The sequence below is a fragment of the Zootoca vivipara genome, chromosome 7 (genome assembly GCF_963506605.1).
Source record: "Zootoca vivipara chromosome 7, rZooViv1.1, whole genome shotgun sequence".
Classification (NCBI taxonomy): Eukaryota; Metazoa; Chordata; class Lepidosauria; order Squamata; family Lacertidae; genus Zootoca; species Zootoca vivipara.
The window spans coordinates 74,052,558-74,080,231 of record NC_083282.1 but is presented as its reverse complement, the minus strand read 5'-3'; the positions used below and the strand labels follow the sequence as shown (position 1 = coordinate 74,080,231).

The 27,674-nt window shown below is 46.8% G+C and overlaps 1 protein-coding gene across 1 annotated transcript; it reads left to right on the top strand.

Annotated features, from left to right (window-relative positions):
* Nucleotides 1-550: 550 nt before the first annotated feature.
* On the top strand, nt 551-27,277 carry DBNDD2 (dysbindin domain containing 2). Its single transcript, XM_060277274.1, has 4 exons — nt 551-1,084; nt 18,967-19,122; nt 19,254-19,400; nt 26,507-27,277. The coding sequence occupies exons 1-4, from the start codon at nt 1,042-1,044 to the stop codon at nt 26,707-26,709; spliced, it is 549 nt and encodes a 182-aa protein (XP_060133257.1). The 5' UTR covers nt 551-1,041; the 3' UTR covers nt 26,710-27,277.
* The last annotated feature ends 397 nt before the right edge of the window (nt 27,278-27,674 follow it).

Sequence of the window (27,674 nt, the reverse complement as noted above, 5' to 3'; positions counted from 1 at the left end):
GTGGCAGAGATGGGGAACATGTCGTTTTCTCATCAGCCCCAGTCAGTATGGCCAACTATCAGGGATATTAGGAGTTGTAGCCCAGCAAAATCTTGAGGGCCACGGGTTCCCTGTCCATAAACATAGTGTGAAACAATGTGTTCGCTCATAGGCGCAGGGTGAAGGCTCACATTGGAAGCTGCATTGCATTGAGTCAGACCGCTGGGCCATCTAGCTTAGTACTGTCTACACTGGCTGGCAGCAGCTCTCCAGGATTCCACTCATGGATCTTTCTCAGTTTCTCCTTTAGATGCAGGAGATCGAATCTGAAGCGTTCTGCATGCAAAGCAAATGTTCTACCCCTGAGCGACCGCCCTTGCAAAGAGCATCACGCTGGCAGAACCACAACTACGGTTTGCCGGGGTGGGGGTGGGCATTGTCGTCAAGGACTGACAGTCAATAGACACCTCCACTAAGACCCCAATTTCTCTAATGGCTCCTGCTTCTACTCCCCCATCGGTTCCTGCCGCCAGCTCGCCTCGTTTGCGTGAATCGTGGTTTGCCTTTCGCTGCTGCCTTTCTGCTGCCGCGGAGCCGAGCCTTTTCAAGTCGCAGGGAGTGGGTGCTCTGATGTCTGTCTTAGGGGATTTCTGCGGCAGACTCAGCCGCCAGCAGTGAAACCAAAACCCCACCTCCTCCTCCCTGCCTCTTCCCCCTCGCTTCTGGTCTTGGCAATGGTACAGGCAACGTAGGGAGGTGGGGGGAAAGCCCCTTTGAGAGCTGCGCCTCCCCCCCCTCGCTGATAAACCACTTGGTACGCTCTGCCTGAAGTCCCAGCCAGCCCTTCCCAAGCCAGAGCTGGAAGGGAGACGGGCGGGCAGGCAGGCTGAGTTCGTCTGGCGGCCAGAGCAGCCCCAGAGTTGGACCACTCCTTGGGAAGATGAGAAGACTGCTGGGAGCTGCGGAAGGACCTCGCCTCTGACCTGCTTCGAGGGGCGGTTCAGGGGGATCCCCGGGACGGAGACTGATTCACTGCTTGGGCTGTCATCCTCTCTGAAGGCGATGTCAGGACCTGAAGCTCACAGCCACGGCAGGAGGCTGCCCTGTAAGTCTGGGATTTGCTGAGGGAGGGGGGCAGGAGCTGGTGGGTGCATGGGAAGAAAGGTGGGACGGGGTGGGGGTGGGAGGGAAGGCGAAGCAGCGCCCCCTCTTGCCTTCCCATCCAAAACTTTTATCCGGCGTTTCTGTGAAATGGGCTGAAGCTTTTCCGCGCTGCCGTTGTCTGAGCTGAGAGGCAAGGCACAGGCGCTTGTCAGGCGCAGCAAGGAAGGCGTAGGTAGGGCTTCTACCCGTCTCTGCGAATTGTTCCAGGCTATAGCAGGGTTGAACAGCAGCAGCCCATGGCTCAGTGGCCAGTTAGAAGCTCTTCTCTCCAGGTACACTGAAAGCAAAACAAGGGGTTTGAACCCCGAGAAGTGTAGCTCGCTGGACACCCCCCTCCCCGGTTTTACTGTTGGAAACGCGGGCTCATCAGCTTGGAGATAGATGTCAATTCTGTAGGGCTGCTCTGGGCACAGCTCAGAGGATTGACACCTCTTTGTAATGATCAACAGCTGGGAGCCATCCTATCCATTGTCTTGTAATTGTAGTCACCCATTAGTATTGTATATCATGCAAACAGCAGCCCACGGCATTCCTTTCACAAGTTGAGCTGACAAGCATGCCTGCGGTTGTTGTCCCTCTTATTTCACACACGCATGCACAATCTGTTTCTTGTGGCTTTCACCTTATGAGCAGACCTCTTCTCAACCTTGGCCTTCTGTCCCTTCCTCGTTAGCATTCTGAAAATACACCTTGGCAGAGCCTCCCCTGCAAGCCTTAAAGGAGCCTCCGTGTGTGCTTGCGCTGTATTTATGGATAAAATGGATGCATTTGATCACTTCTTGGCAATCATTCTCTCTCTCTCATGTTCCCACTAGAAGGTTTTGTTCCAGGAAAGGAGAAACTGTAGCTCTGATAGGCAGGGGGAGCATAGGTTTATATTTGGGTCTGCAAGCCACAAACTGTAGACCCCTCTCACCACTAGGGCTTACTGTTACCCCCGTGGGGAACGGGATTTGGAACTAGATGGGTTCTTGATCTGATCCAGCAGGATCAGTCCTCTTCACTTCATTTGGTTTTGTTTTAAATATTCTTCCTCTCCCGGGGGGGGGGGGGTTAGGAAGCCAGAACTATGCTCCTAAGCATGCTGATTTGCAAGGTTCCTGTGGTGGTGGCTTGCTTCCAAGTGAACGCTTGCATTATAACCAAATCACACACACCCAATAGCCCTCTTAAAAACAGCACCTAAGGAGGCCAAAGGGAAGGGGTTAGGACATGCACCCTGCTGTAATATGACCGAGCATTCCTCTAGAGGTCATAATCCCTCTGGGCCCCACATGCCCATCAGTATTTTTCTTTAGTGAACACCGAGAGCTCTGCTGGAGCTGAGCAGGGGTATACCTAGTCCAATTTCTGCTCCCCACAGTGGGATTTTCCAATGGGGAATCCACAGGCAGGCCGTGGGCGGAACAGTGGCACTGCACTGTTGTTTGTCAGCACTGGCATTCCGTATTCATGTTCCCTCTGATTTCCAGCCTATATCCATCACGACACAATGACTGTTATCCTCCATGCTTGTTAAGCTGTAAAGGACGTGCCACAGCCACCCCCAACATGGTGCTTTCTCTATGTGTCTCGGACTACAACTCCCATCAGCCCCAGGCGGCCCAGACTGGAGGTGATGGGACGTGCTATCCAAAGCATCCAGAGGGCACTACGTTGGGGAAAGCTGCTCCAGGAGCTGTTGCCAGGGTACCGATACCATTGCTTACTACAATAACACCCCCGTGAAAAGATGCCAGGCGGGCGACATCCTTCCTCATTTGCCCCGCTCGACACTTTCCCTTGTGAAATATGTCATCCGCCATCCCCACAACCCACATGCCAGTCGCATGACCCCCCCCACACCCCTTGCGTGGTGTGCTGCCAGCTTTCTTTGCCACGCAGTGCCCATCTTCACGTCATTTCATGCACAGGCAGGCTCAGCACTCTGCCGCCTCCCCACCTCCCCGTGTATCCCTGCACATGCATTACATTCTGCTGCCCCATCAGATTTTTTTTAAAAAAATAGGAGAAGAGACTGAAGATTAAATGCAAGGACGTATTTAACATCACACTGAGTAACGGTGCTGTTGGAATTATTCTTCGGTGCATGTTTGTCAGCAGGGCTGTTGTTTTTCTGAGATGGGTTATCCGGCATCTCTTCCGGTCCAGGCTGAAGGCCTATATTCCTTGAAGGATAGGCTGCAAAGAGCAATGCCGTAACATTGGCGCCGAGGGATCTACTGCTTATGTCATTCCTGGGGAAACGTAGCTGAGCAAGAGAGGTTGCGGACTTCCTAAACTGTCTTCTGCTCATGGGGATGAGGAGAAGGGGAACTTGGGAACAGTGGAGAGATAAGAGTATTTGAGGATGAGTTGGCCTGAAACCAGAGGCCCAGCCAGAATCCATCAAAGACTCTTGTACAAACGCTCCAACCAGCCTTCCTCTGGGATATGATACTGCAGCAAAAGCATAAAATAATCCAAACCACTGTGGGAAGAATTGTAGGAGGGAGGAGGGCAGGAAGGCAATCGAGGCAGCGGCTTTTGGCACGGATAGACAGAGGGCTGAGAGGAAGAGAATGGGGGCGAGGAGGTGTCACCCTATGACTCTTCTTTCCGTCACAAATTCATAATAAAAAGCTAGACCAACCAATCCCCAAATCCCTCGAGTCTCAAAGCTAAAAATATCCCCACAGATCCCTCTCCAGCAGAGAATACATCATAAGACCCTGCTATTTACAGGGCCAGGAGCTGCTTTATATAGAACGACGAGTAGGATAAAACCATGAGTGCATTAGAGGGGATGACGGGAGGACAAGAGGCTCTCCAAGCACCAAGGACAACAAACTGTGACAGCTTCTGCGTAATTCCTTAACCAGACTGAATGAAGTCATCATCACCACCATCATTTCCACCTAAGTTCAACCTAATTGCTGTTTACCTTCCCTGAACAGTTTGTAAAAGGATACTTTGGGGCTTGGCTACTGAGCAAAAGAAGGTTTCAAATGAGTTCCCCTGTGGGAGAGATTTCCTGAATCTTGCGGTTCTCTTGAAAGGTCTCACACAGGCCACAGGAACAGCCTTAATGCGGATTAAACCAGTAGCCTAAATACAGTCCTTAGGGAAAGAATGGTGTCTGAACTCAAATTTGGATGGAAGCCACACCCTTTGGTGAGAAAAACCTTGATGTTTAATCCCAAGCACATGTGGTTATGTGCAATGAGGGCAAGGCATTCTGCATATGCTCAGATGAACTGCCCTCTCCAGCTACTTTACAAATGCAGAACCAAACAGACCCCAGTGATGCATAAACTCATGAACCGTTGGTGAAAATAACTACTGCAGTTGAGCAGGTTGAATAAACCTAGCCGGAGCGATATAGGATGCTCCTCTATATGACACATGATCTCTGAACTACATACCTGTAGTTTCAGGAATATATTATAGTATATTTTTGTGGAATATTCATGGCTGTGTGTGTTCTGTAATCATATTTATGAGTGTCAAATCTGGTATGGAATGCAGAATTTACCAAATTCAAAGCAGCCGAGTTTCCTTTTTATTTTTAAAACAAGCTTCTAGCCCCTTAGGTTTCAAATATAAACTTGAAAGTCCTTGTGCAATGCCTTGGGGGATCTTAGAAGCCTGAAGTGGATGTGAGTAAGATTCTGGTACAGCTCTTTGCAATTGTCTTTGACCAGCAAAAGAAGAATAAATCATGCAAAATAAATGTGCACAATTTATATATTATATGCACTTCTTGGCCCATCTGCTGATGAAACCAGTTGTTTGGCAGAACTACAGAGAATATCCCTTCCATGTTCCTGGAAGACAGAGAAATATATATTTTTAAGACATCTTTATTGAAAGTTAGAAAACATGGTTGTTTAGTCATTTAGTCGTGTCCGACTCTTCGTGACCTCATGGACCATAGCACGCCAGGCACTCCTGTCTTGCACTGCCTCCCGCAGTTTGGTCAGACTCATGTTCGTAGCTTCGAGAACACTGTCCAACCGTCTCGTCCTCTGTCATCCCCTTCTCCTAGTGCCCTCAATCTTTCCCAACATCAGGTTCTTTTCCAGGGAGTCTTCTCTTCTCATGAGGTGGCCAAAGTATTGGAGCCTCAGCTTCACGATCTGTCCTTCCAGTGAGCACTCAGGGCTGATTTCCTTCAGAATGGATAGGTTTGATCTTCTTGCAGTCCATGGGACTCTCAAGAGTCTCCTCCAGCACCATAATTCAAAAGCATCAATTCTTCGGCGATCAGCCTTCTTTATGGTCCAGCTCTCACTGGTCCAGCTCTCACAGAAAACATGGTACCATGCACTAAACATGGTAAGTAAAAGAGAGTAAAAGAAAAAGAGAAATAGCACCTGTGTAGAAGGCAAAGCAAAAGGGGGGGGGAGAGAAAACCAAAACTGTATACTTTACAAAGTTTTTATTGTAGTTCACCAGATCTTAACCTTCTACAGTATTTGTAAGAATGGATTCCAAATATCATTGAATATGTCCATGGCAAGTCTGCAATAATATGCAAGTTGTTCATATGTTGTGAGTTTGTATAAGTCTTCAATACAATCGTAGAAGGGAGCTGCATTTTTATTTTCCCAATTCATCAATATGAATCTTTTTGCTGTGGTAAGGGCATTGAGAGTCCACTGTCCTTTTGTGTCCTGGATATATAATTCAAAAGGATATTTTACACTGTAAATGTAAGATTATTCCGTACAGTTCTGTTGATAGTTTCAGTTACCTTCTGCCAGAAATCTTTCAATATAGGACAATGGGGGGGGGGACATACGTTTTAGAGAAGACAGAGATCTTAAACTCTGAGCATAGTGGAAGCGCTAAGCATGTAAGCTGAAAAACCCAGATTTCACTTCAGCCATGAACTCAGAAGGTGGTTTCTTTAAGCAAGTCACCATTGCTGAACTTCACTTTCCATCTGCAATATGAGAATAACAATGCTAATCTACTTGCATAGTTGTTGTAAAGATTAATTTATGCAAGGTCCTTTAAATACCTGAAATGTAGCAATGCATGGTTACTAGATCCACTATTGAGGTGCAACCTGGCAAGGATATTTCTGATGCTGTTAAATTACACTGGTGCCAGTGGCTTTCTCCCTGCAAAGAAAATCTCAGCTGCAAATGATAATTTTTTATCAGACTGCAGTAAGGGATAGAAGGGTTACATTTCTACCATGCCTTCTGCCACCCCCATAATTACCAGCTCTCAGCTGGTAATTTTTAAAATCCTGCTTGCTAAATCGACATCTTTGGAATGTGTGTCTGCTGTCAGGAGGAGGGAATATTTTTCAAAGGTGTGTTGTAAATGTGTTAAAACCAGATCATATGTGAGCATACAGCTCTCCAGGGGCCTGGAGGAAGAAGGAAGTAGGAATAAAAGTTGTTCAGGTAGTCCTTATTTGCAAAATGAGACGGGTAGGGCTCAAACATTATTTAGAAGCTGTTGCCTTTAATCTGCAAATATTTACCCTTCTCAGTCCTAGATATGCAAAGGCTGGCTGGTAGGCATTTTGTACATGCTCAGACGCTGTGGGCAGGTGCTGTATAGAAAACATTCCGGCAAGTTGTATGGCAGCTATGAGTGCTGTTTTTGAACCAGAGTCTGGGTGGGGTTTGAACCCTGGTTCAGATTTAGCCCTGCATGAAGAGGAAAGGTCCCCTACACTAGTTCCTTTTGGTTTTTGAACCTTCCTATCTGAACATTTTCCATTTGTCTTCCATGCTTGAACCACGAGATCTAGAAACTTGATGGGAGCCTGAGGAAGCAGAATTCTGCACCATGTGTGTTGACTGTGAACAGTTATGAGCATAATAAAAAAAGAAGGCCAAAGGGTTGCGATGGCAACCGTAATGGAGTCTGGGAAAACAGTCTCTTTCTCACACATGCAAGCATTTTGTTTTACACTGTGGCCGGGTGGGCAGCCCATAAACCATGGGTTAGAAATCCAAATGTGGTTTGCATTTCCCATCCCAACCCCAGAATCTGTGGCCTTCATTGGACCCAATGAGTTATACCGCTGTTCTTCCAATCTTGCAAATGTGGTTGTGGCTGTTCCTTAGGCCCCAGCTCTATTCCGAGTTTTTTACGCTTTTAAACAGTTGGGAGCTTTTCGTGGACCTTAAAGAGCCTGGAAATGAATAAAAGCCTCCCGCCCCCATCTTCTCTTGGATTTATGCCTACATTAACAATCCTCCCCCTCCATCCCATTCTTTCATTTGTGTTGCCTGGCGCATAGAGAGCGCTTTGTATTCGGCATCCAGCAGGACAAGGGATAATGACAAATGCCACCACTCCCAGCAGAAATGCAACCAGACAATCCTGTCAACTCTCTTGACCAGAATAGGGCATTGCCTGCATTCTCCAGAACTCTTGGCTCCACCCCATCCTCTGTTCCCAATACTTCCATGTAGATTCTCTCCACTGTCTGGCAGCATCTCCTACAGCCATTGCTTTCTGTGACGAGATAGAGAAGGTTTTGCTGTAAGTTCTGTGCTTTTCATTATTTAGCCACAATAACTATCTAGTGCCTCTTCCTTCAGAAGGAGTCGGTCACTAAATACCAGGTATTGGGGGAAACAGCATGGGAGGGCTGTTGATTTCATACCTGCTGCCTATAGGCTTTCAGTTGATGTCTGGTTGGCCTCTGTAGGAAACAGGATTCTGGACTAGATCTGAACGTTTCATCTGATCCAGCAGGGCAATTAGAATCATTGGAAGGTGCCTCAAGGCTCACCTAGTCTGACGACCAGCAATGCAGGAATCTCAGCTAAAGCATCCAAGACAAGTGACCATCCAACCTCTGCTTAAAAATCTCCAAATGAAGGAGAGCCCACAGCCTCCTGAGGGAAGCCATTCCACGGTTGAATAGCTCTTACTGTCAGAAAGTTCTTCCTGAGGTTTAGTTGGAATCTCTTTTCTTGTAACTTGAAGACATTAGTTTGTCCTGTCCTCAAGAGCAGGAGAAAAGAAGCTTGCTCCGTCTTCCATGTGACAGTCCTTTAGAGATACTGTAAGGTGGCTATGAGGGACGCGGGTGGCGCTGTGCTCTAAACCAGGGGTGGCCAACTCCCAAGACACTGCGATCCACTCACAGAGTTAAAAACTGGCAGGAGCAGGGACCGAGCAACAGGAGCTCACCCCATTGCGGGGATTCAAACCGCTAACCTTCTGATTGGCAAGCCCTAGGCTCTGTGGTTTAACCCACAGCACCATTCCTGGTAGGTCACTCTTATTTCTACTTTACAGGTGGGAAGCGAAGAGATAAGCAACTTGCACAACATACCCAAGGAAATCCATGCCTAAAATGGGACTTGAGTCCTCAAGTTCAGCTCCAGCTCTCCTTCCAGTGGAGTTCCCAGGCTGAAATGCTGTCTGCGGGCCACAGTTATTAACTCAAAATAGCCAGGGATTCCGTATGCCAGGGTATTTCAAAATGGGAAGCACACCATGTAGGGGAAAGAGGAAACCATTTTGGACATCTCAGTAGTACTAGGCAGGCAAACATTCCGGGCTTCAGCAGGGGTGGACTTTGGTAATCTTTTGTAATATGATGCTCCCTGGCAGGCCAAAATTCGGCGCCCCAAAATAGATCATCTCAATTTTGCACCCCCTCAGCTTGGTGCCTTGTGCTGGGAAACCACCCTAAATCCGGTGCTGAATTGGGAGGTGGGCAAGTATGTGGGTCAGCGCCCCGTAAGGGTTGCTGAAATGGATATTTGTGGTCATAAGCCCCATCACTGCCGTAGAGGTCAGTTCCCAAACACTGGAGTTGGGAGGGGGCACAGAATGGAGACCAGTGCAGTACAGCGAATTGTAAGAGTTAGAAGCAACCTCAGATATAATATTATTTAAACCACCTGCTGATGCAGGGAACCTGCTAACTTCATCCTTTATTGTGGGACTGGCCCTACCATTAGGCAAAGCGAGGAGGCTGCCTCTGTTAGTGTATGCTGTATGGGTGTGGATATGTGGTGAGGTTTCATTGCCTGCTTTGGGCCTTCCAAGCTAATCCACTGCCCAAGATACTATGGACAGCACTGTCCTGTTACCAGTTTTGAAGTAAGTTGTGCCTGCCAATCCACTCAGCTTCTCTCTACAGAATGGAAGGGGACACCAGATGAAGAATAAGGGATGAAGAATAAGGGAGCACTTGAGTGGATGTACAAACTAGCCTACTGCACAAAATGTAAAAATTGGTTGCTCCACTCATTCTCATCTCTGGCTCCATCCACCACTGGCAGGTGGCCCTCAAAAGCTTGCCCAGGAGGGAATGTGGCCCTTGCTCTGAAAAAGTTCCCCCACTCCTGCCTGAGAGAAAAAGCACACTAAAAATGCAATCTTGTAAATAATAATGTGATCTGTGTGGCACCGAGGAGGAAGAAATGGCAGGAGGCTCTAGAGCCTTCCTTTGATTTATTAAAAGAGTTGCCGATTTATAGCCCACCTTCCTATGACTCAGACCTCCAAGGGGGCTTTCTCCTCCTGTTCCCTTGAGAACATGTGAAGCCACTGATGGCGCGGCCAACCCACCTGCTTCCAACTTTTTCCCGTTTGCCAATATCTTCCCTGCATGTACACTGAATAGAGGAATTAGTAGGAGGGAAAACCCCAGGTCTCTTTTTTTCCTTCCCTTCGGTCCCCACACTTGCATTCAGGCCCCGTCTTCGTTGTGTAATGAATGAACCATGAGAGCCGGAAGGATTAAGCAGGCGGTGGGGAGCCCTGTTGCCCATTTGATGGTCTCGGTGGCAGCCGGGTTGGGAGGTCGGCGTTTCGGGGACAGGGATGACCGGGGGGGGGGGAAGAGGGAGTGGGGCTGCATTCTCCCAGCTGTGAATGAGTTCAAGCCCCCATTGGCTGGTTGCCATGGGAAAGAGACCCCAGCAGCAGGGGCAGGTATTTCTCTTTCCCCTCCCCTCCTTAAAGACAGATTGTAGCACACAGGGGCAGCATTGTGTGTGGATGCCTAACAGTCTTGGGGAACATGCCATCCCAATGAGGCAATCTCAGCAGTGTGTGTGAGATGGTGAGACCATCAGTCACAGGGGGAAAAGGGGAATGGTACGTTCTCTTCTTTTCTGCTCCTGTCGTAGCCTGCTTGCACACCATCTATTTAAAGCACATTCCCCCTGCCCGGCAAGAATCCTGGGAACCGTAGTTTCCCTATCACAGAGCTATATTTTCCAGCCTCTTTAGCCAATGACGGTTCCCGGTATTCTTTGGTGGGTATGCTTTAAATGTGCAGTGTGTACGCAGCTTTAGCAAATAAGAAGGAAAAGTGTGCATAAATGAACATAATAGTAAACATTGCCAAATAAAAAGAGGAAGGGAGGTGGCGAACAAGACACTGTCTCTGACCCTCCCTGTAGTCATGGGGCGGTCAGGACCCATCACCAGCTGCTCATCTCGCCCGCTGGCTATCTGTGCGAGTTACATAATGGCATTTCAGTGTCAGTGGCCGGCTGCCCAGATGGCTAATGAAATCTCATCAGGGAATTTATCAGCAGGTTTGTTAATTTACCCCGGGGAATCAATCCTGACACGTCTCTCCGATGCTAACATAAGACATTCTGTGCAAGCTCTGGCATGTACTGACACAGTACCCATCAGTCCCGTCTCTCTTTGTCTGGACGCCTGACCCTTTCTGTGGCCTGGCTTCCTGGCGCATTTCCTTGGTGTTTGTGTGTGTGTGTGTGCTAGGAACAAGGAAGAGGAGGAGCAGACACGGAGCAATGGGCCCGAATGCTGTGTGAGCTGATACAGGATTCCACAATTGTGAAATAAGAACAGAGATTTAATTTCAGTTGCAGTAAGCCCACAACTTATGTGCATTTAATCTGTGTGCATTGTGTGCATGACAAAAATATATCAAAAAAATAAAAGGGATGGAAAGGGAGCGGGGTTCCAGGGAAAGACTTTGGCAATCCCACCCGCCATTGAACCCAGTGGGCTTTGACTATACACAATTTTGGCTTTAGATGCGATCCCTGGAATGTTAACCCCTGTGTACGTTGTGGGTTTACCGTACTAGGGTGGATAGAGAAAAGTTTTTCTTCCTCCCCCATAACACTAGAAATTGAATGTTGGAAGTTTCAGGACAGATAAAAAGGAAGTACTGATTCAAAGTTATTCTGTGGAACTCACCTCCATAGAAGGCAGTGATGGCCACCAATGGCTTTAAAAGAGGATTTGACAAATTCATGGAAGGCAAGGCTATTAGTGACTACTAGCTACAATGAATAGGTCCTGCCTCCACTGTCGGAGAGAATTGCTGGGAAAGACAGGTGGGTAGTGTTCTTGTTCTCATGTCCATCTTGCACACTTCCCACAGGCATCTGGCTGGCCACTGTGAGATCAGGATGCTGGCCTAAATGGGTAATTGGCTTGATTAGCAGAGTTGTCTTATTTTCGTCTGTTGTCCCGTTGAAGCAGAAAACTGGAAAACATTGGCTGTATCAGAGTTCAAAGAACGGTGTTGTTTTTGCTAATATTCTTGGCCAGAATTCAAGCCAATTGAATATGGTTCTTTGTCCGGAGTAATACCACGGATGCAAATGGCGCTACTTAAAGCAACGTGACCACATAGTGATAGCCACCAACTTGGATGTCTTTGAAAGAGGATTAGACACATTCATGGAGGATAGGGCTGTCAGTGGCTACCAACCACAATGGCTATGCTCCACCCTCACAGCCAGAGAGAGAATGCTTCTGAATACCGGTTGCTGAGAATTCCAAGTAGGGAGAATGCTCTTGCACCCAGGTCCTACTTACTGGTTTCCTACAGGCATTGGTTGGTCACTGGGAGAAAAGGATGCTGGACTAAACAGACCTTTGGTGTGATCCAGCAGGGCTCATAATACATACACAAAGGTGCCTGGACACACACACATATCCTGCATAGGAGGGCTCAGAGAGGCCTTGGGCAAGATGCTTTCAGTGGAGCCATTACTGTTGCTACTGACCATTACTGGTTCTCCTGCTGGTCCTCATCTGTACTTCCTTCCAAAGGGGAGAGGACAAGGTGAACGGAGATTAGAAAGGTGCCTTATACTGAGTCAGACCATTGGCCAATCTAGCTCATATATGTTGCAATATTCAGCCTTTCTTGGTGCCGAATTTGGGTTACCATGGCTTGGAAGTTTTGATTTTTGTAGAGCAGAACCCCAGTATTGGTCTCTTACTATGCTAGTTCGATCTGGGGAACTTTGCAGGAGTTGAATTCTTGTGGGAAATGAATGTCACACACACACACACACACACACACACACACACACACACACACACTGTTGGAATGAAGTTTTGTAGCTTTGCCATTAGAGAACACACAACAGGTGTCCTAACCAAGTCGATGGCTTTGTGTGAAATCCAACAACTTTGCCTCCAGTGTTTAGCCTTGGGAGGGCCTGTTATTAGAGCAGTCTCTCCCCACAAGCCCTATTCATCACTCATTTGCTCTTGTTTTAATTGCTGGCTGCTTTCTGTGGGAAAACTCAGCTAAGCAGCTGACTGGTCTGGCCTGTTAGTAAAGGATTCCAGTTGTGATACAGCTGGGGCTTTGCTGGAATAAAAGGAAATGGCCCACCATGGTGGAAGAGGCATGCAGAAACACTTCCTAGGCATGCTTACTTGGATATAAGAACATACAAAACTGCTTTATTCCAGGTCAGACTGGAATTTTAACCCATTAATGTCAAGGGTGCTCCCCAGTCAAAGAAATGCACACAGTAGCTAGTTTACTCTTTATTGTCAAAGCTGACAGTCGTTTCTACTGCTCCAAATACCCATGCACACCCGTCTAGCATCTGGGCAGCTATTCCCAGGTCTGCGCTATATGGAGCAGTTGCAGCAACAGGAGGTCATGCCTCCTCCACCGGCTTATGCATCTTCCCCCAACGGGCTGTGCATGCAGCCGGAGACTATGCCTGCGTGCAAGCTGCCTCTGCTCTTTCCACTTCAATTCTCCCCTGCTTCTGGGAGACAGTGTTGCAGGAAAGGGTGGGGAAGCACCCACCCCTTCACTTGCCTTTCCTGCTTCTGCCTCCTGTGCTCCACCCTCCAGCTCTGAAGCTCCCCCTACCTCTGCCTCTTGCCTCCTGGTTGGTACAGGTCTCCACAAATCACTGACCCCCCTCTCCTGAGTCAGGCTCCTGCCACCCTTCCCCCAATGCACACTTGTCAGTGTCCTGCCAGTCCTTGAAAATGAAGCACAGTATTGTCTATTCTGATTGGCAGCAGATATTCCAGGGTCTTGGCCAAAGGGCTTTCCCATCATCTGTTCCCTGGTTCCTTTAGCTCAGGCATGGCCAGACTTGGCCCTCCAGCTGTTTTGGGACTACAACTCCCATCATCCCTAGCTAACAGGACCAGTGGTCAGGGATGATGGGAATTGTAGTCCCAAAATAGCTGGAGGGCCAAGTTTGGCCATGCCTGCCTTAGCTGAAGATGGCAGGGATTGAACTTGGGACCTTGTCCCTGAAAAGCAGGTGCTCTACCACTGAGCTGTAGCCCTTTCACATGAGTAAGTTCCATCCATGACTACTTCTTCTTTGGGAGTATGCTGGACTCACTGCACAATACACACTTGTGCATCCTTACTACTATTAGTCACTGTGAAAACTGCCAGGGGTGGTGATGGTGGTGGCTGGCAGAATAGTCTCCATGGAGATATATATCTTCCCTTCCTCCAGAGTTCCCCCATTCTTGGAATCAAACGACATGATTAGCCTTCCAGATCAGCTAGTTGGGAAAATAAGGAAGCTGACGTCTACTGGTTTGTGCTTCTAGCTCAGTATTGTCCACACTGGCAGGCCGTGGCTCTTCATGGTTTCAGACCAAACACACGCCCAGCCCTACCAAGAGAAGCTGGGGGTTGGAACTGGGATGTTCTGCGTGCTCAGCAGATGCTTTGCTACTGAGCTGTGGCTTCTGTTTCCTGTGCTTCAGCACACATTCCAGTGTTGACTGATGACCTAGGAAAGCCACTGTCAGCAGCCGGAGTCAGGTGCAGGTCAGCAATAAAAAACAACAACACTGTGTCTGTGAAGTCAACTCTTTATTCAAAGGAACCAAAACAACACAGAAACATTTGCTTGTAGGTTTTGTCCCAATGAGGCAGTTGCAAGGACTGAAGGTCCCTGCCTTCCCATAGCTGTCCAAGTCCCAGGGAAACAAAATAAAAAAATTCCTTCAGTAGCACCTTGAAGACCAACTAAGTTTTTATTTTGGTATGAGCTTTCGTGTGCATGCACACTTCGTCAGATACACTGAAACAGAATCCACCAGACCCTTATGTATATTCAGAGGGTGGGGGGTGGGGGTGATGGGAATGGGTGATAGGAGTGGTAAACCTCTTGATGACTGTTAACGACTGTTAATGACTGTAATTGGTCTTGCGGGGGGGGGAGCAAGGGCTGAGGTGCTAAGGAAAGCTTGATCATGTATAATGAGATAAGAATCCTATGTCTTTGTTCATTCCAGGTGGCTCCATGGTTTTAAGCTTGCTAATGAGTTGCAATTCAGCAACTTCTCTTTCCAGTCTGTTTCTGAAATTTTTCTGTAATAAAACAGCTGCTTTGAGATCTTGTATAGAATGTCCTGGGAGATTGTCCCAGGGGTTTGTTCCCCCAAGCAGTCATAGACTGCATCTGCGTGCAACCAATCTTTCCTTTGCCCTTTTCATTTCTCGCTAGGTTCTAGGTGACCAGAGGGAAGGGGAGCTAGTTGCAGCAGGAAGGGGAGACCCCCTGGATTCTTCAGCAACCTGCATCATGGATCCTCTCCTCTCCAGCCTCTTCTTCTGCCTCTGAGTCTGGACTGCTCTCTGCCACAGCCCCTTCCTGCTTACTAAACCCTGTTACCCCTTCAGCTTCCAACACCACCTCCTGCCAGTCTGCTCCCTCTTCTCCCTATGACCACTCATCTTCATCCCACCACCACTCCCATGGCTCTGAGCCTTCTTCCCCTGGGGGTTCCCCAGCTGTTGCCTCCCACCACTCATCTGCATTCAAGCAGTCCATGACTGCCATGTTTGTTAGCTGATGGACATGTGTTAAGAAGGCTGCATGAGCCTTGCTTAGCCCAGCATCTGTATCCCCCTTTTCTGGTAGCTGCTGCAAGATCTCCTGAGTTTTCTCTTGAAACTTGGCACTGAATACCTTGGTCCCAGTAGAGAGAGACACAGCCTTGTCTGGTTCCTCCTACTTCTTTTTTTCCACAGCCAACACAAAGTTCAACAGTTGCTGCTGTTTGGCTGAAATTCCCCCTGAAGCAACAGACAAGGCTGCTGAGCCTGAGACAGAGACAATTAAAATGTTCTCTGTTTGTTTGGTTTCCTTGGTTATGGCACTGCCCAACTCAGTAATCACATTTTCCTTATACCAGCCAGACTGGTCCCTGCATCGATGGCTATTGAGTCAAGAAGCTTGGAGGCATCTGAGATTTGCTGCAGAAAATCTCAAAGGCAAAGTCCGATGGCTACCCAGTTTTGTTGTTGTTCCTCTGTTGCTTTGATCATTGACCTCTGGATTTCTCCCCAAAATGGGAGATTGGCTCAACCCTTGTCCTGTTCATAACAGGCTTCGAATGATTGTTGAGCTTTTTGGCTGGTACTTTCCCCTCTTCTGTGGTTTTCATCATGGAAAGAATTAAAAGAATCATTTTTTGTTGTTAAGAAAAAAAACTGAGCAGGAACTGAGTTATTTGTGTTCAAGAGGAAATCTTTTTATGGGTTTGGGGAAGTATGCTGATGGACTGAAGAGAAGTATGAGCATGAAACAAAAGAAGCAATAAGCAGACTTGGGAACTTTTCTACTTCAAGTGGGTACCCAAGGGCTCACCTCCTTCCTTCCCTTTAAAATTATAGGGATGGAGGGGAAATTCATTTGGGAACCTACTTAATCCACACTTCTTGAACCAATTGGGAACTGAAATAAAGCTTATCCTTCAAAATTCTCCAAATTTTGCAGTGCAGTTCTCCAGGCAAGAAAACACGTACCAAAAAACCCCTTATTTGACAGAGTATTTATTGTTGTGAACTGATGCAGAAATGAGGTGAATTGAATTTAAGATTGGGAAAATGAGAAACCAGAATTGACAGACTCATTCTTCCCTAATCCTAATGCCAATTTTTAAAATATTCTGGCCAGGTCCCTTATCTCATATTATTGACAATTTAGTTGCCCAGTACTAGATCAAAGTGAAGCACTTTGTAACCCAGCTCTGCCCTTATGTAAGTCCACTTAGATTACAAGGGAGCTGACTCTTTGCTTTGATCTAGCAATTTCATAAACCCGGCAGAACCTGGATTGCTTTTTAGCACATATCTAAAAATACTGTCTGAATGAATGCAGATGCTAAATTTGCAAATATTAAAACGTCTACCACTGTTTTATGCTTTCGTCATGGATCAAAGCAGTAGAAACTGGAGGTATTGCTCCCATCCAGTACTGTGAGGGAAAGATTTAAACCTCTCCCCTTGATAATTTCAAAAAATGGTTACATATGGAACAGGGCTACTAGATAACAAACTGTGAAGATGGCGTAGATAGCAGAGGAGGATGAGCCTCTGTGAGCCCAAGCTTCCTTCAGTCTACTGATTCGCAGGATGGCTGAGTCTGAATCAACCTTCCCCCAACCTGAGTCCCTCCATATCATTTTGGACTACAACTCCCATTATCCCTGACCACTGACCATTCTGGCTGGGGCTGATGGGAGTTGTGGTAAAAAGTATCTGGGCACCTGGTTGGGGAAGACTGGTTTCGAGCATAGATTCTCAAAATGTGGACTGTGGTCCTTTGGCGGTCCATAGCTCCATCCAAGTGGTCCACAGAAAGGGACACTTGAGAATATCTATACAGTACTTGGCCCTGCACTTTATTTATTCTTTTCCAATTGTGGAGATCGAGGACTCTTTTTTTGCCAAGGCTAGCTCACTTAACAAGGCAAGTGATTTTCATAACACTGCCTTGGTACAATCTCCTAATTTTTTTATAACAATTTGCCAGTTAAAGAAACCCTTCTCAGTGACTAGGGCTCATATTCTTCACAGTACTATATTGGTTTTGACAATGATGCCTGTGCTTAAGTGGGGGGAAAGTGTGGTTAAAATATGAGCTCTTTATGTGGTTTGACTGGTAGAACAACTTCCTTATTATGTGGCCTGTCAAGATCCCCAGCAATTTTCCAATGATCCATGGAAGAAAGAAAGAAAGAATTCAGAACCAATGTTTTAGAATATACTTAAGCCTAATGACTGCTCTCCATGCTGTTTACTGTCAGGCTTGTTCAGAGCAGAGATTATCATTCTAAAACAGTATCACCCCAGACTTCCTCAGTAGATAGACTCAGGGCATGGCCTCAGAGGAAGATCTAAGTGTCTGGGTAGATTTCTTAAGCAAAACCTGTTTATCAAAGGTGAAAACAGAATGACCATGCAGTTCACAGGCAGCATTCTGTTTTTCAAGCTACCTCAAACTCCGGGGGTAGGAGGAACCTCCTGCTTCTGTCTAACCAAACCAGCCACACTACTTGCTGCAGAGCTATAGCATGGTAGTTGGGAGAAAGGTGATTGAAAACAGAGAGGCATTGGGCTCTTATCTACCCTTGTCAGCCGCCTTTCTTTCCAAGCTGACGAATAAGTTGTATCCCTTTCTTGGGTGTGTTTGTTCACATTTCTCCCACCTATGAAGAGTTGTCAGAGGCCATGCATAACCTCTCTAGACAACAGCCTTTTGCACTTCAGGCTTTTTGTAGGTTTCCTAGGCTGGGGGTATCAAACCTGGTGTTCTCCTGACGTTGTGTGTGGAAACTCCCATCAGCCTCAGCCAGCATGGTCAGGGATCAAGGATAGTGGGAGTTTCTGAGCACAACATCGGGAGGACCCCTGGTTGGCATTCCACAGGGATGGCAAGGGAAATGGCCTTTTCAGTTCTCCCCAGTGAGGTCCGCCTGGGGCTCTCACTAACAACTTCCTGGTGTCAGATTAAAACCCATGATGTTGGTTGTGCTTGATGATTTGTTGCTGATGAATTGTTTGCTGAGGTTTATTGAGGACTGTCACTGGATCTTTTTATGAACTGCTACATGTGGCGCTGTGGGTTAAACCACAGAGCCTAGGGCTTGCCGATCAGAAGGTCGGCAGTTCGAATCCCCGCGACGGGGGGAGCTCCCGTTGCTCGGTCCCAGCTCCTGCCAACCTAGCAGTTTGAAAGCACGTCAAAATGCAAGTAGATAAATAGGTACCGCTGCAGCGGGAAGGTAAAAGGCATTTCCGTGTGCTGCTCTGGTTCGCCAGAAGCAGCTTAGTCATGCTGGCCACATGACCTGGAAGCTGTACGCCGGCTCCCTCGGCCAATAACACGAGATGAGCACCGCAACCCCAGAGTCAGTCACGACTGGACCTAATGGTCAGGGGTTCCTTTACATCTTTTTATTATAATGTCTTCATTTTATGCTTGCTTTCTTGTTTATTTTGTATACTTCCCTATACCCGCAGGTCTCATGGCGGTTCACACTTTAAAAAAACGCGTAAGACCCCTGGAGACTTTTTTTTTTTTTTGCATAGCAAGTGATTGATAACTCACTCATAAGTTCAAATCATCATCGGTAATAATAATAAAATACTTATTGAAGAGCAGTGACATTATGGCAAAGAAATGTGTGCAGACTGAACCTTCTCTCAAAGCAGTTTAAACTCTCATTAAAATACTGCCTGCCCACCTAACCTGCATTTGGCTCTGGGAAGTGTTTCCCTTCAGATAAGAAAGGAGAGGAAGCTGCTTCTGATTTCTTTTCCTCTCTCTGGTTCCTTTGCAGCCGACATGGACAAAGGGCCGCGAGGGCTGGATGCAGAGCAGATGCAGCAACAGCAGCTCAAGCTAAGGGAGAGGCAGAGATTCTTTGAGGAGGTTTTCCAACATGACGTAGATTTCTTCTTCCCAGTATCACATCTGCAGATAGAGCACAGGAGACGTAAGTACCATTGGGGAGGCGTCATAGGCAGTACATTAGACTATGGAACAGAGTTGCCCCACTTGCATGTAAAAAATTAACAGGTGATGGCCATGCAGCATGACATCTGATGGCTTCTGTCTCTTTGCTAGCTCCCTTAGGCAGCATTTCCTCCATGGAGGTGAATGTGGACATGCTGGAACAGATGGACATGATGGACCTTTCCGACCAAGACACTGTGGACGTGTTTCTCAGCTGCGGGGCGGAGGACAATAACAACGTAGCTGCTCTTTTGCCAGGTATGTTCAGTTCCCATTAACCGACCCACATCGACTTCTAGCCGCATCCAACTCTTTCTGTGACCTGTTGGAATATAACTGCTTCTTAAAGGGGAATGGCTGGAATGGGATTTGGAGTGTGAATTGGACCAATCGCTGTTCATTGCTGACACCAATGGAGGAAGCTGCAATGAGGAAAGAACATTTAGAGTGGCTGGGGAAACCCAGCCAGATGGGCAGGGTAAAATATTATTATTATTATTATTATTATTATTATTATTAGAAGTGTGTGTGTGTGTGTGTGTTGTCACACTGTGCTTTTAAGGCTACTTAGGGTGTTCTGGTGGCAGCCTTCTGATTTCTGGTAGGTAATTGCAGACCAACTAAATTGCAGAGCTACTAAAGGGGATCCGAAGAGCTGAGATTAGGAATGAGCCTAGTGAGCCCTTGGACCATAACTCCCCTTGCTAGTAGAGAGAATTGATCTAGTAGCCTATCTGAGATACTGGCACAGGCTAAACGCCTTCGAGGATCATACCCCTACTAAGCTCTGCTGGTTAGAGCAACTAAGGACAGGGGACTTGGCTCAAAAGTGCCAAGATAAACTTAAGGTTTATAATCTTCAAATGGAGAACTACTTAGCCCACGTGACCTTAGAAAATGGATTTTTGATCAGGATGCCAACCAAGAAAGAGCATCCATCATTGCCGCCCTTACTCTGCTTGTTGCACCCAAATTAAGACCAAAACTAAGATTCCAATGCCCTCAGCATATTGAGAGGGGAGATATCGGGAGATTCCCCCTATGGATGGCAAATGTATATATGGATGCAATCAGGTAGAGGACATCACACACGATCTGCTGATTTGCCCCTGTATACAACACCCAGAGGAAATTTTATATCACCAATTTTTAATTGGCTTCCAGGTCGATCCACACAGGAAGTGACAGTTGAACAGCTAGCAGATAAACATCTATATATTACATACCAGGTAGCCAAATGTGTGCTGGCAGCCAAGAAGCTCCATTCCAGCTATGTGAATGCACTCCAATATTAAAATTTAATGTGTAAATTTCTTTTTATGTTACACACTGCTACAGGCTATGTTGTATGATTTTAGAGGAAAGTTTTCCTTTTATTTTCTGTCATTCATTGTAAAGGCCTTTGGCTACATACAATAAGAATGGACTTGACTTGACTCAGGATCCTCTCGGGTCAAGTGGGGCCAAGGTTACTTCCTACAACAGCATCATTAACAGGCACGTGCTAAGGTTGCACCTGTGCAAGTTGCTCCACCTGCGTTTCTTACCAAGGCAAGGTGGAGCAGACTATCCCTCTGCAGCCTACTGTTCGCATTTTTGTGTGCAAAGGGGTGATATAGGAATTGCTTGAGAATAAGCACCCCAACATACTATCCTGGGAGAGGGAGAGTGGGATGCTCAGTTGACCAACTGCAGGTACTTATGAGTAGCTCTGCCATTGGGTCGGTCTGCCATCTTGCTGCTTGGGAAGGAGAAGCAATAGTTTGGAGGAGAGGCAAGAGAAATAGAGGAGAGACACTGAGCTAAGCAGAAGCCTGGTCTACTGCTTACTAGAAGTACTGCCTAGTGCCACCTTTAACTTGTATGCCTTTGGCAGATCATGCCAAATCCATATTTTTCTTCATAATCACAAGGGCTAGAGGTTCAAAACTAGCTAAACTCTGCCTGGTTTTGGAATATGGTTGGGTGTTATGGGGATCACACTCACAAATACCCTGCTTTTAGGATTTATGGAACTCATTCAGGGACCAGCAATACTCTGTTGAAATGATCTGCATCCACACATACACTAGTGAAAAATAAAAATGAAGTCTATGCACTTTCTACTTACCTGTTTGGTGTGTCATGCTTGTATCAGTTTGGCTTCTTTTTCTGTGCAACGTGCACATTAAATGTGGCAGCAAACAGTGAAAATTCTCTTTTATTATGTGTTTAAACGGTGATGGTGCAAGTCAGGGTCAAACCGAACACATTCCGTTTCTGAGAATGTGCTCTTCAAACTGAAATTGTGCTGCCTCTTAGTGGGATTTATAATTTAGGAGGTGCAACCATTGCCACTGCCAAAACAGATTATCAAACAGTCAGCGGAGAAGACCAAAACCTTTATGGGTTGTGTGCCAAAAAATTGATTGGCTTTTTCTCCGTAGCAGAGAAATCCAGATGCTTGAAATTAATTGTGTTGGTGTGTTAGTTAAAAAGCCATCACAATATCAACTCAAATTCTGCTACTAGCACACAGAAACAACGTTAGCCTACCTGCTGATTCCACCCCCACCTGGACCTCTCCCTGCTCCCTATTACTAACTATTCTTCTGTTTTCAAACCCTTCAAATCCTAAGTCAGTAAAAAGTACATTTTTTCCCCTTCTCTGGGTCCTACATGCTCATTTGAATCTTTCCAAACAAGAATAGATGAGGGAGCAAGCACCAAATGTGACAGATCTAATGCTGGCTGATGGATAGATCTGACATTTTATTCAAATGTCACAGAGGTTCCCATGGATTGGGGGCAAAACAAGTAGCTTGCTTTGCCATTTACAGTGTTTTGGCTGTATGCTCTTCTGAGCCTGAGCGATGGGGACTTTGATGCCTAAGATTCCTAAGACTAAGTACAGGTGAAATGCTCTCTGGTTAAAGGGGGAATGAAACTGGGACTAACCTCCGTCTACTACAGGGGTAGTCAACCTTTTTATACCTACCGCCCACTAATGCATCTTTCTTGATGGTAAAATTTCCTTACCACCCACCAGTGCTTGATGGAAGGAGGATTCAGCTGGTGCCGTAGAACCCCCTACCGCCCACCTAGAATCCTGAAATGCCCACTAGTGGCTGGTAGGGACCAGGTTGACAACTCCTGGTCTACTAGTAGAAAGGCTGAAAGAATAAGTCCTGGAAGGAAACTGTGAAATAGGATGGTGATTTATGTCTCACCCTGAAACAAAAGAAGCATGCCACCAAAAAAAACCCGAGGGCACAGTCTTGCATAAAAATTGCATGAAATAACTTACTGTATATGTATGGTTGCAAATTTTGGAATGAGTAATATAATCTGAATAAACATACAGTCCATTTCACTATAGTGGAGAACACTGCGCCTAGGGGAATTTTTGTGCCTGCTCAGTCTTCTGCCCATGTATTAACAGCTGGTGGGTGAGACTCAGGGCTTTTCCACATCTCTGCTTGCCCCTGGAGGCATGGAGGACCTTTAGAGCCGAATCAGAACAAACTGCAATTGCCATTTGCTCTGATTTAGCGTGAAAGAGCCGGTTTTCTGGGGGAGAGTGGCAAGTCCAAGGCAAAACAGCTGAGACCAATGCCTAGAAAGCACAGGAAAAGTGGGGAACCGCTTGGACCCATGCTCTCCAGGCACAGGGGAAGTGGAAGTGTGGACAAGCCCTCATACTCTTTGTTCTTAAGGTTTAAACCAAACTTGAACCAGGCAGCCTCTCAAATAGAGCAGGGATGGACAACTAATCACCTTCCAGACGTTGTTGGACTACAACTCCCACCAGCCCCAACAGTATGGCCAGTAGTCAGGGATGATGGGGCATGTAGTTGCAGTCGAAACATCCCAGGTTAGCCACTCCTCAAAAAGGGGATCAATGCAAGGAGGAGGGGGGTGTCATTCCATCTGCCAAGCTGCATGCAGCATGGCTGGAGGAGCACAACTTTAAATTCCACCCAATGGATCTACTGAGTAGAACTTACCATAGGCTGGGATTCAGCTAATGAGCTCCGTCCAAGGCAGAGAGAGCCCTGTGGAAGAACTTCTGCTTATGCAATGGGCTTCCAGGTTTGCCGGCCCCACACCTGACATTCTATTATGTTAGGTGATGCGGTTTGGGACAAACTATGCCACGGGCCAAATGTGGAGGCCTGGCAGGCTTAAACAGCCCACAGGCTAGATGTTGCCTACCACATCTATCCCATCACTCCGTGACCTCAGTTAATCTTACTGCATGGTGCAATATGAATGCGGCACCATAACTTTGGAATAAATGTTATGGGGTGGGGACAGGACACAGAAAGACTGGCCACGCACCCTACTTTGTGAAGTTTAGTGCCTTTTCTGGAAAAGCAGTACCACCAGCAGAAGGCTGCTTGTTCCCACAGAACAAACTAAGCTAATTAAAACTATTTTGGAAACGAACTGCCAAACCAAACCACCAACCAAAACCCGGCACACCATTGAATCAGCTTTTATTATTCTGCAAGTATGGGCCAGTTGTCCCTAAATGGACAACATCACTGACCCGTCTCCCAAAGTATTTGAATTTATGTTGATTGCATTTTTTAAAATACAGCTCTCCGCATCCCTGCTCTGTTCACTCTCAGACTGGAAGGCTCTTTGCCCTGTGCAGGAGGTCAAAGAGAAGGTGACGAGACCCCACTATTATGCAGTGATTCAGACAGAGTGAGATTCAAGCATTTTACCGGCACAGCCTCCTACATTCCAGTTAAACGGCCTCACTGATGATGTCTCCAAGCCACAAGCCATGCACAAAAGCTCCCGTTGCCAAACATGGAGAAGGAATGTGAGGCACGTGGTTTGTACAATGACACGGCCAGGGATTCACGGAGGGGATCTGGCCAGCCAGGCTCTTGACGGAATGGGTTTACGGGGTCAACCTGCTCCCGCTGTCATGGAGTTACACGCTGCGCTGCATGTTCAGCGGTGTCTTTGGCTAATGATTTATTAGCAGGGAAGATAATACCATCCACGCATCGTAACTTTCGAGCAGAAGCACGGGAGGCTGTTTCTAAACAGGACCAGGAGTTAATGAACCATACGGCTGCCAAGTTCTGTGCAGAAGCAGCAAAAGGGAAGGAAGATGTAAATTAAGCAAAATCCCATATGTTGTATTGCATAACTCATTCTAGTTTTGAAAATGCAAGTCTTCAAATAGTAGTCCTGTTAACTTGGCAACGAGCGGTGGAATAGAAGGAAGAAGGGGGCCTGTAGACTTTATGAGCATTAGCAGGCATGGAGCATAAGAACCACAAAGGGAGCACAGGCCCAGCTTTCAGCAGCTGCTGTGGGCTGATGGCCCCACCAAGGCCCCACTACTGCTGATAGCTGTGCCAGATAGCTGTGTCTGCGAGTCCCCATTATACGATGTTCTGGTAAGTTTTTTTTTAGAAAATTACCCTGCAAGGTGACAGAGAGTGTTGTGGCTGGCCAGCTGCAGGTGTGCCTGGAAGCATTTTATCTGGATCCATTCTTTGTTTCAGGACTGGTTTTGGTACCCAGGCAACCAGATTGATGGCCTCTGTCAGACAAGAGATGGGGAATGCAAACCTGCTCCTTTTCCTTGACCTCTCAGCAGCTTTCAGAAGAAGGAGCTACTCTCACCCCACCCCAGAGGGTGTTTTGTCCCATGTCTCCTAAAGCTTGGAGCTAACTGATGTAGCAAAAGGGAGCGACTGAGCATTTCATGTTGGATCCCTGGGTGCTCTGCAATCTCAAATTTTACCCCAACACCTCTCTTGTTTTGCAAGCCTTTCTCCAGAGCCGTAAGGGAGAAGGCATCGGTTTCTTTTCTTCTTAAGCTGAGATTTCGGGAGAGCTAGGTTTTGCACCCTACAAGGTTGTGCTTGTGTAGCGACTTCAATGGCATGCAAAAAGTAGCCGCATTTCTCTCTGTCCCTGCAGCTGCTCCAGAACAATTACTGTATATAGTGTCCTTTTTGTAACTTCAGCCAATTCCACACCTGAAATCTCCTCATTGCAAACAGCCGAGTCAAACTGGTGGGCAGCAGTCAGTTGTATTAATTTGACAGGCTCCAGCAATGGGAAATATGGCTGCTCAAGGCACTGGGCAATTTTTTAAAGTAACAAAACTAAACGAAATAGAAAGGCATTCTCTGGGCAGCTTTTCAGATTACATTTTGCTGTTTACAATCTAAAAAAGCAAACAAACTATGTGTGCAACAGTCAGAAAATGCCCAGAGATGCTAATCTTTAGAATACCTTAAATTATGTCAAGCATGGTGAGATGCAGAGAGAGTCTTAACTTGTGTCTGACTCCTCTGACACTACAAAAACTTATCTAGACAGGAAGTTGCCAGCATGTCCCACCCCAATTTAGGCTTTGCAGAATGGCTGCAAGAAATAATTGTCCGAGATCCTTGTATTTGGGTAGCCTGTCTGTGAGATGAAGGGGTGAGTCTTGTGTGTATATGAAATTGTATGTATTTTAATGCGCTGTTATGGAACTTGCCCCCACAAGAAGCAGTGATGGCCACCAACATGGATGGCTTTAAAGGAGGATTAGACAAATTCATGAAGGGTAAGGCTCTCAGTGTCTGCTAGCCACGATGACTAGGCTCCGCCTCCAAAGTTGGGAGGCAGTAATGCTTCTGAATGCCAGCTGCTGGAAACTGCAGGAGGGCAAAGGGCTCTTAGGCTCAGGTCCTGCTTGCAGGTATCCCAGAAACATCTGGTTGGCCATTGCAACCATCTGGGTGAATGGGTTGCTGGGTGAATGGGTTGTTTGCCTGATCCAGCAGGCTCTTCCTATAATCTATGCGAGTCATTATCCTAGGACAGGCATAGGCGAACCCGGCCCTCCAGATGTTTTGGGACTACAACTCCCATCATCCCTGACCACTGGTCCTGTTAGCTAGGGGTGATGGGAGTTGTAGTTCCAAAACGTCTGGAGGGCCGTGTTTGCCTACGCCTGCCCTAGAATACCTAGAATATCAGCGTAGGTGTCGATACGTTGGTGTTGTGTTTACAATACCCTTGCAGCAACTTGCATGGAGTATATTTAGGAATGGAGCAGAGGGAATAGGCATGTGGCATCATACTGCCCTCGGTGCTGCAGAAATTATTAAAAAAAACTTGCCACATTATAATAGAAAATGCAAATGTTTCATGCATGTATCTGCTAACTAGTTTCAATAACCAATGGTGGGAAACAGCAGCAAAGCTTAGGTTTTCTTCTGCTCTAATATAGGGAGAGCCAGCATAGCTTAACAGGCCAGAAATGTTGCGGAAACAGCTTCACATCGGTATAGAGGGCAGCAAAATGTTGGCCAGCCTCATCATGCGCTTGTTCTCTTTTTGTCTTCCTCCTTGGCCAGATTCCAACCGTTACGAGGAGGAAATTTCTTTGCAAGTGCCCAACTCAACTGAAATCAAATCCCGGATCTCGTCCACGTCCTCTGCCTCTACAGACCTGAACAGCCTAGACACAAGTGAGGAAGGGGCCGAGACCCCTGTGGTGCAGTCAGATGAAGAAGAGCTGCAGCAGGATGGCCCCGAGGAGCAGGAGAGCAGCAGCTAGCGGTGTGTGTGCGTGCGCTTGTGTGTATGTTGCCAATCCACCGCATTGACTCTGCCAGCTGACGTGATGATGAAGGAATTTGGCTGTCTGGCTCCGTGACTAAACCTCACAGCGGTTCCCTATCTCATTTCTTGTACTTGGGGAGAATTAGGAATAAGCCTTCTCCCTGCAAGATGGTCAATGCATGGAGAAGGTAAAGAGCATAGGGAGAAAGGGGTGAGGCAAAGGGACTGTAGTTTTGTTTTTTTTAACTAACTCTCCAGCCTTTTACAGCTAATGTTCTTGGTTCACTCACCCTGACTACTCAAGTTAGCCATGACCTTGGCTGCAATTATTTCAGGCAAGGCATTTGTGCAGGCTTAGAGTCTTTCCGATTCCAGCACATCACATACACACAACAAATGTCTTAGTTGTAACATAAAAGAAAATTATATTCCTTTCAAACAAGCAGATGGTCATGTATGATCTAGTTGAGACCCCTACATAGCTGGGGTTGGGCTAGATGACTCTCGAGGTCCCTTCTAACTGCAATTCTGAGTCTACAACTGGGAGGATGTGCATTATTGGGGGGGAAAGGGCCAGTAAGGCATTGTGGATCAAGAAGAGATGCCTGAAAAGGATTAGATTCCTGGGGGAGGCACTGAGAAGCATTGGAGCAGAATTGTTCATTCTTCCTCCCCTAAGAATATAATTTTGCATTCTTACAGTGCAAATGTGCAGCGTATATTGGGAAGGTAAGAAGCAGAGGAATGACTAATGATGAGAAAAATGGGCTTCAGAAAAGGGGTGCAGCAGTAATAACATCTACTTAGTGTAGGCCCGCATAACTTCTGACACACAGAGCACAATGCAACCTACCCCAACCATGTCTGCTCCCCCTTCTGATGTTTCCAAGTGATTACAAAACAGGTTCTCACACTCCTGGTGTGCTGTAATTGGTGGTTGGTGGTTGCATTCAGCTTGAT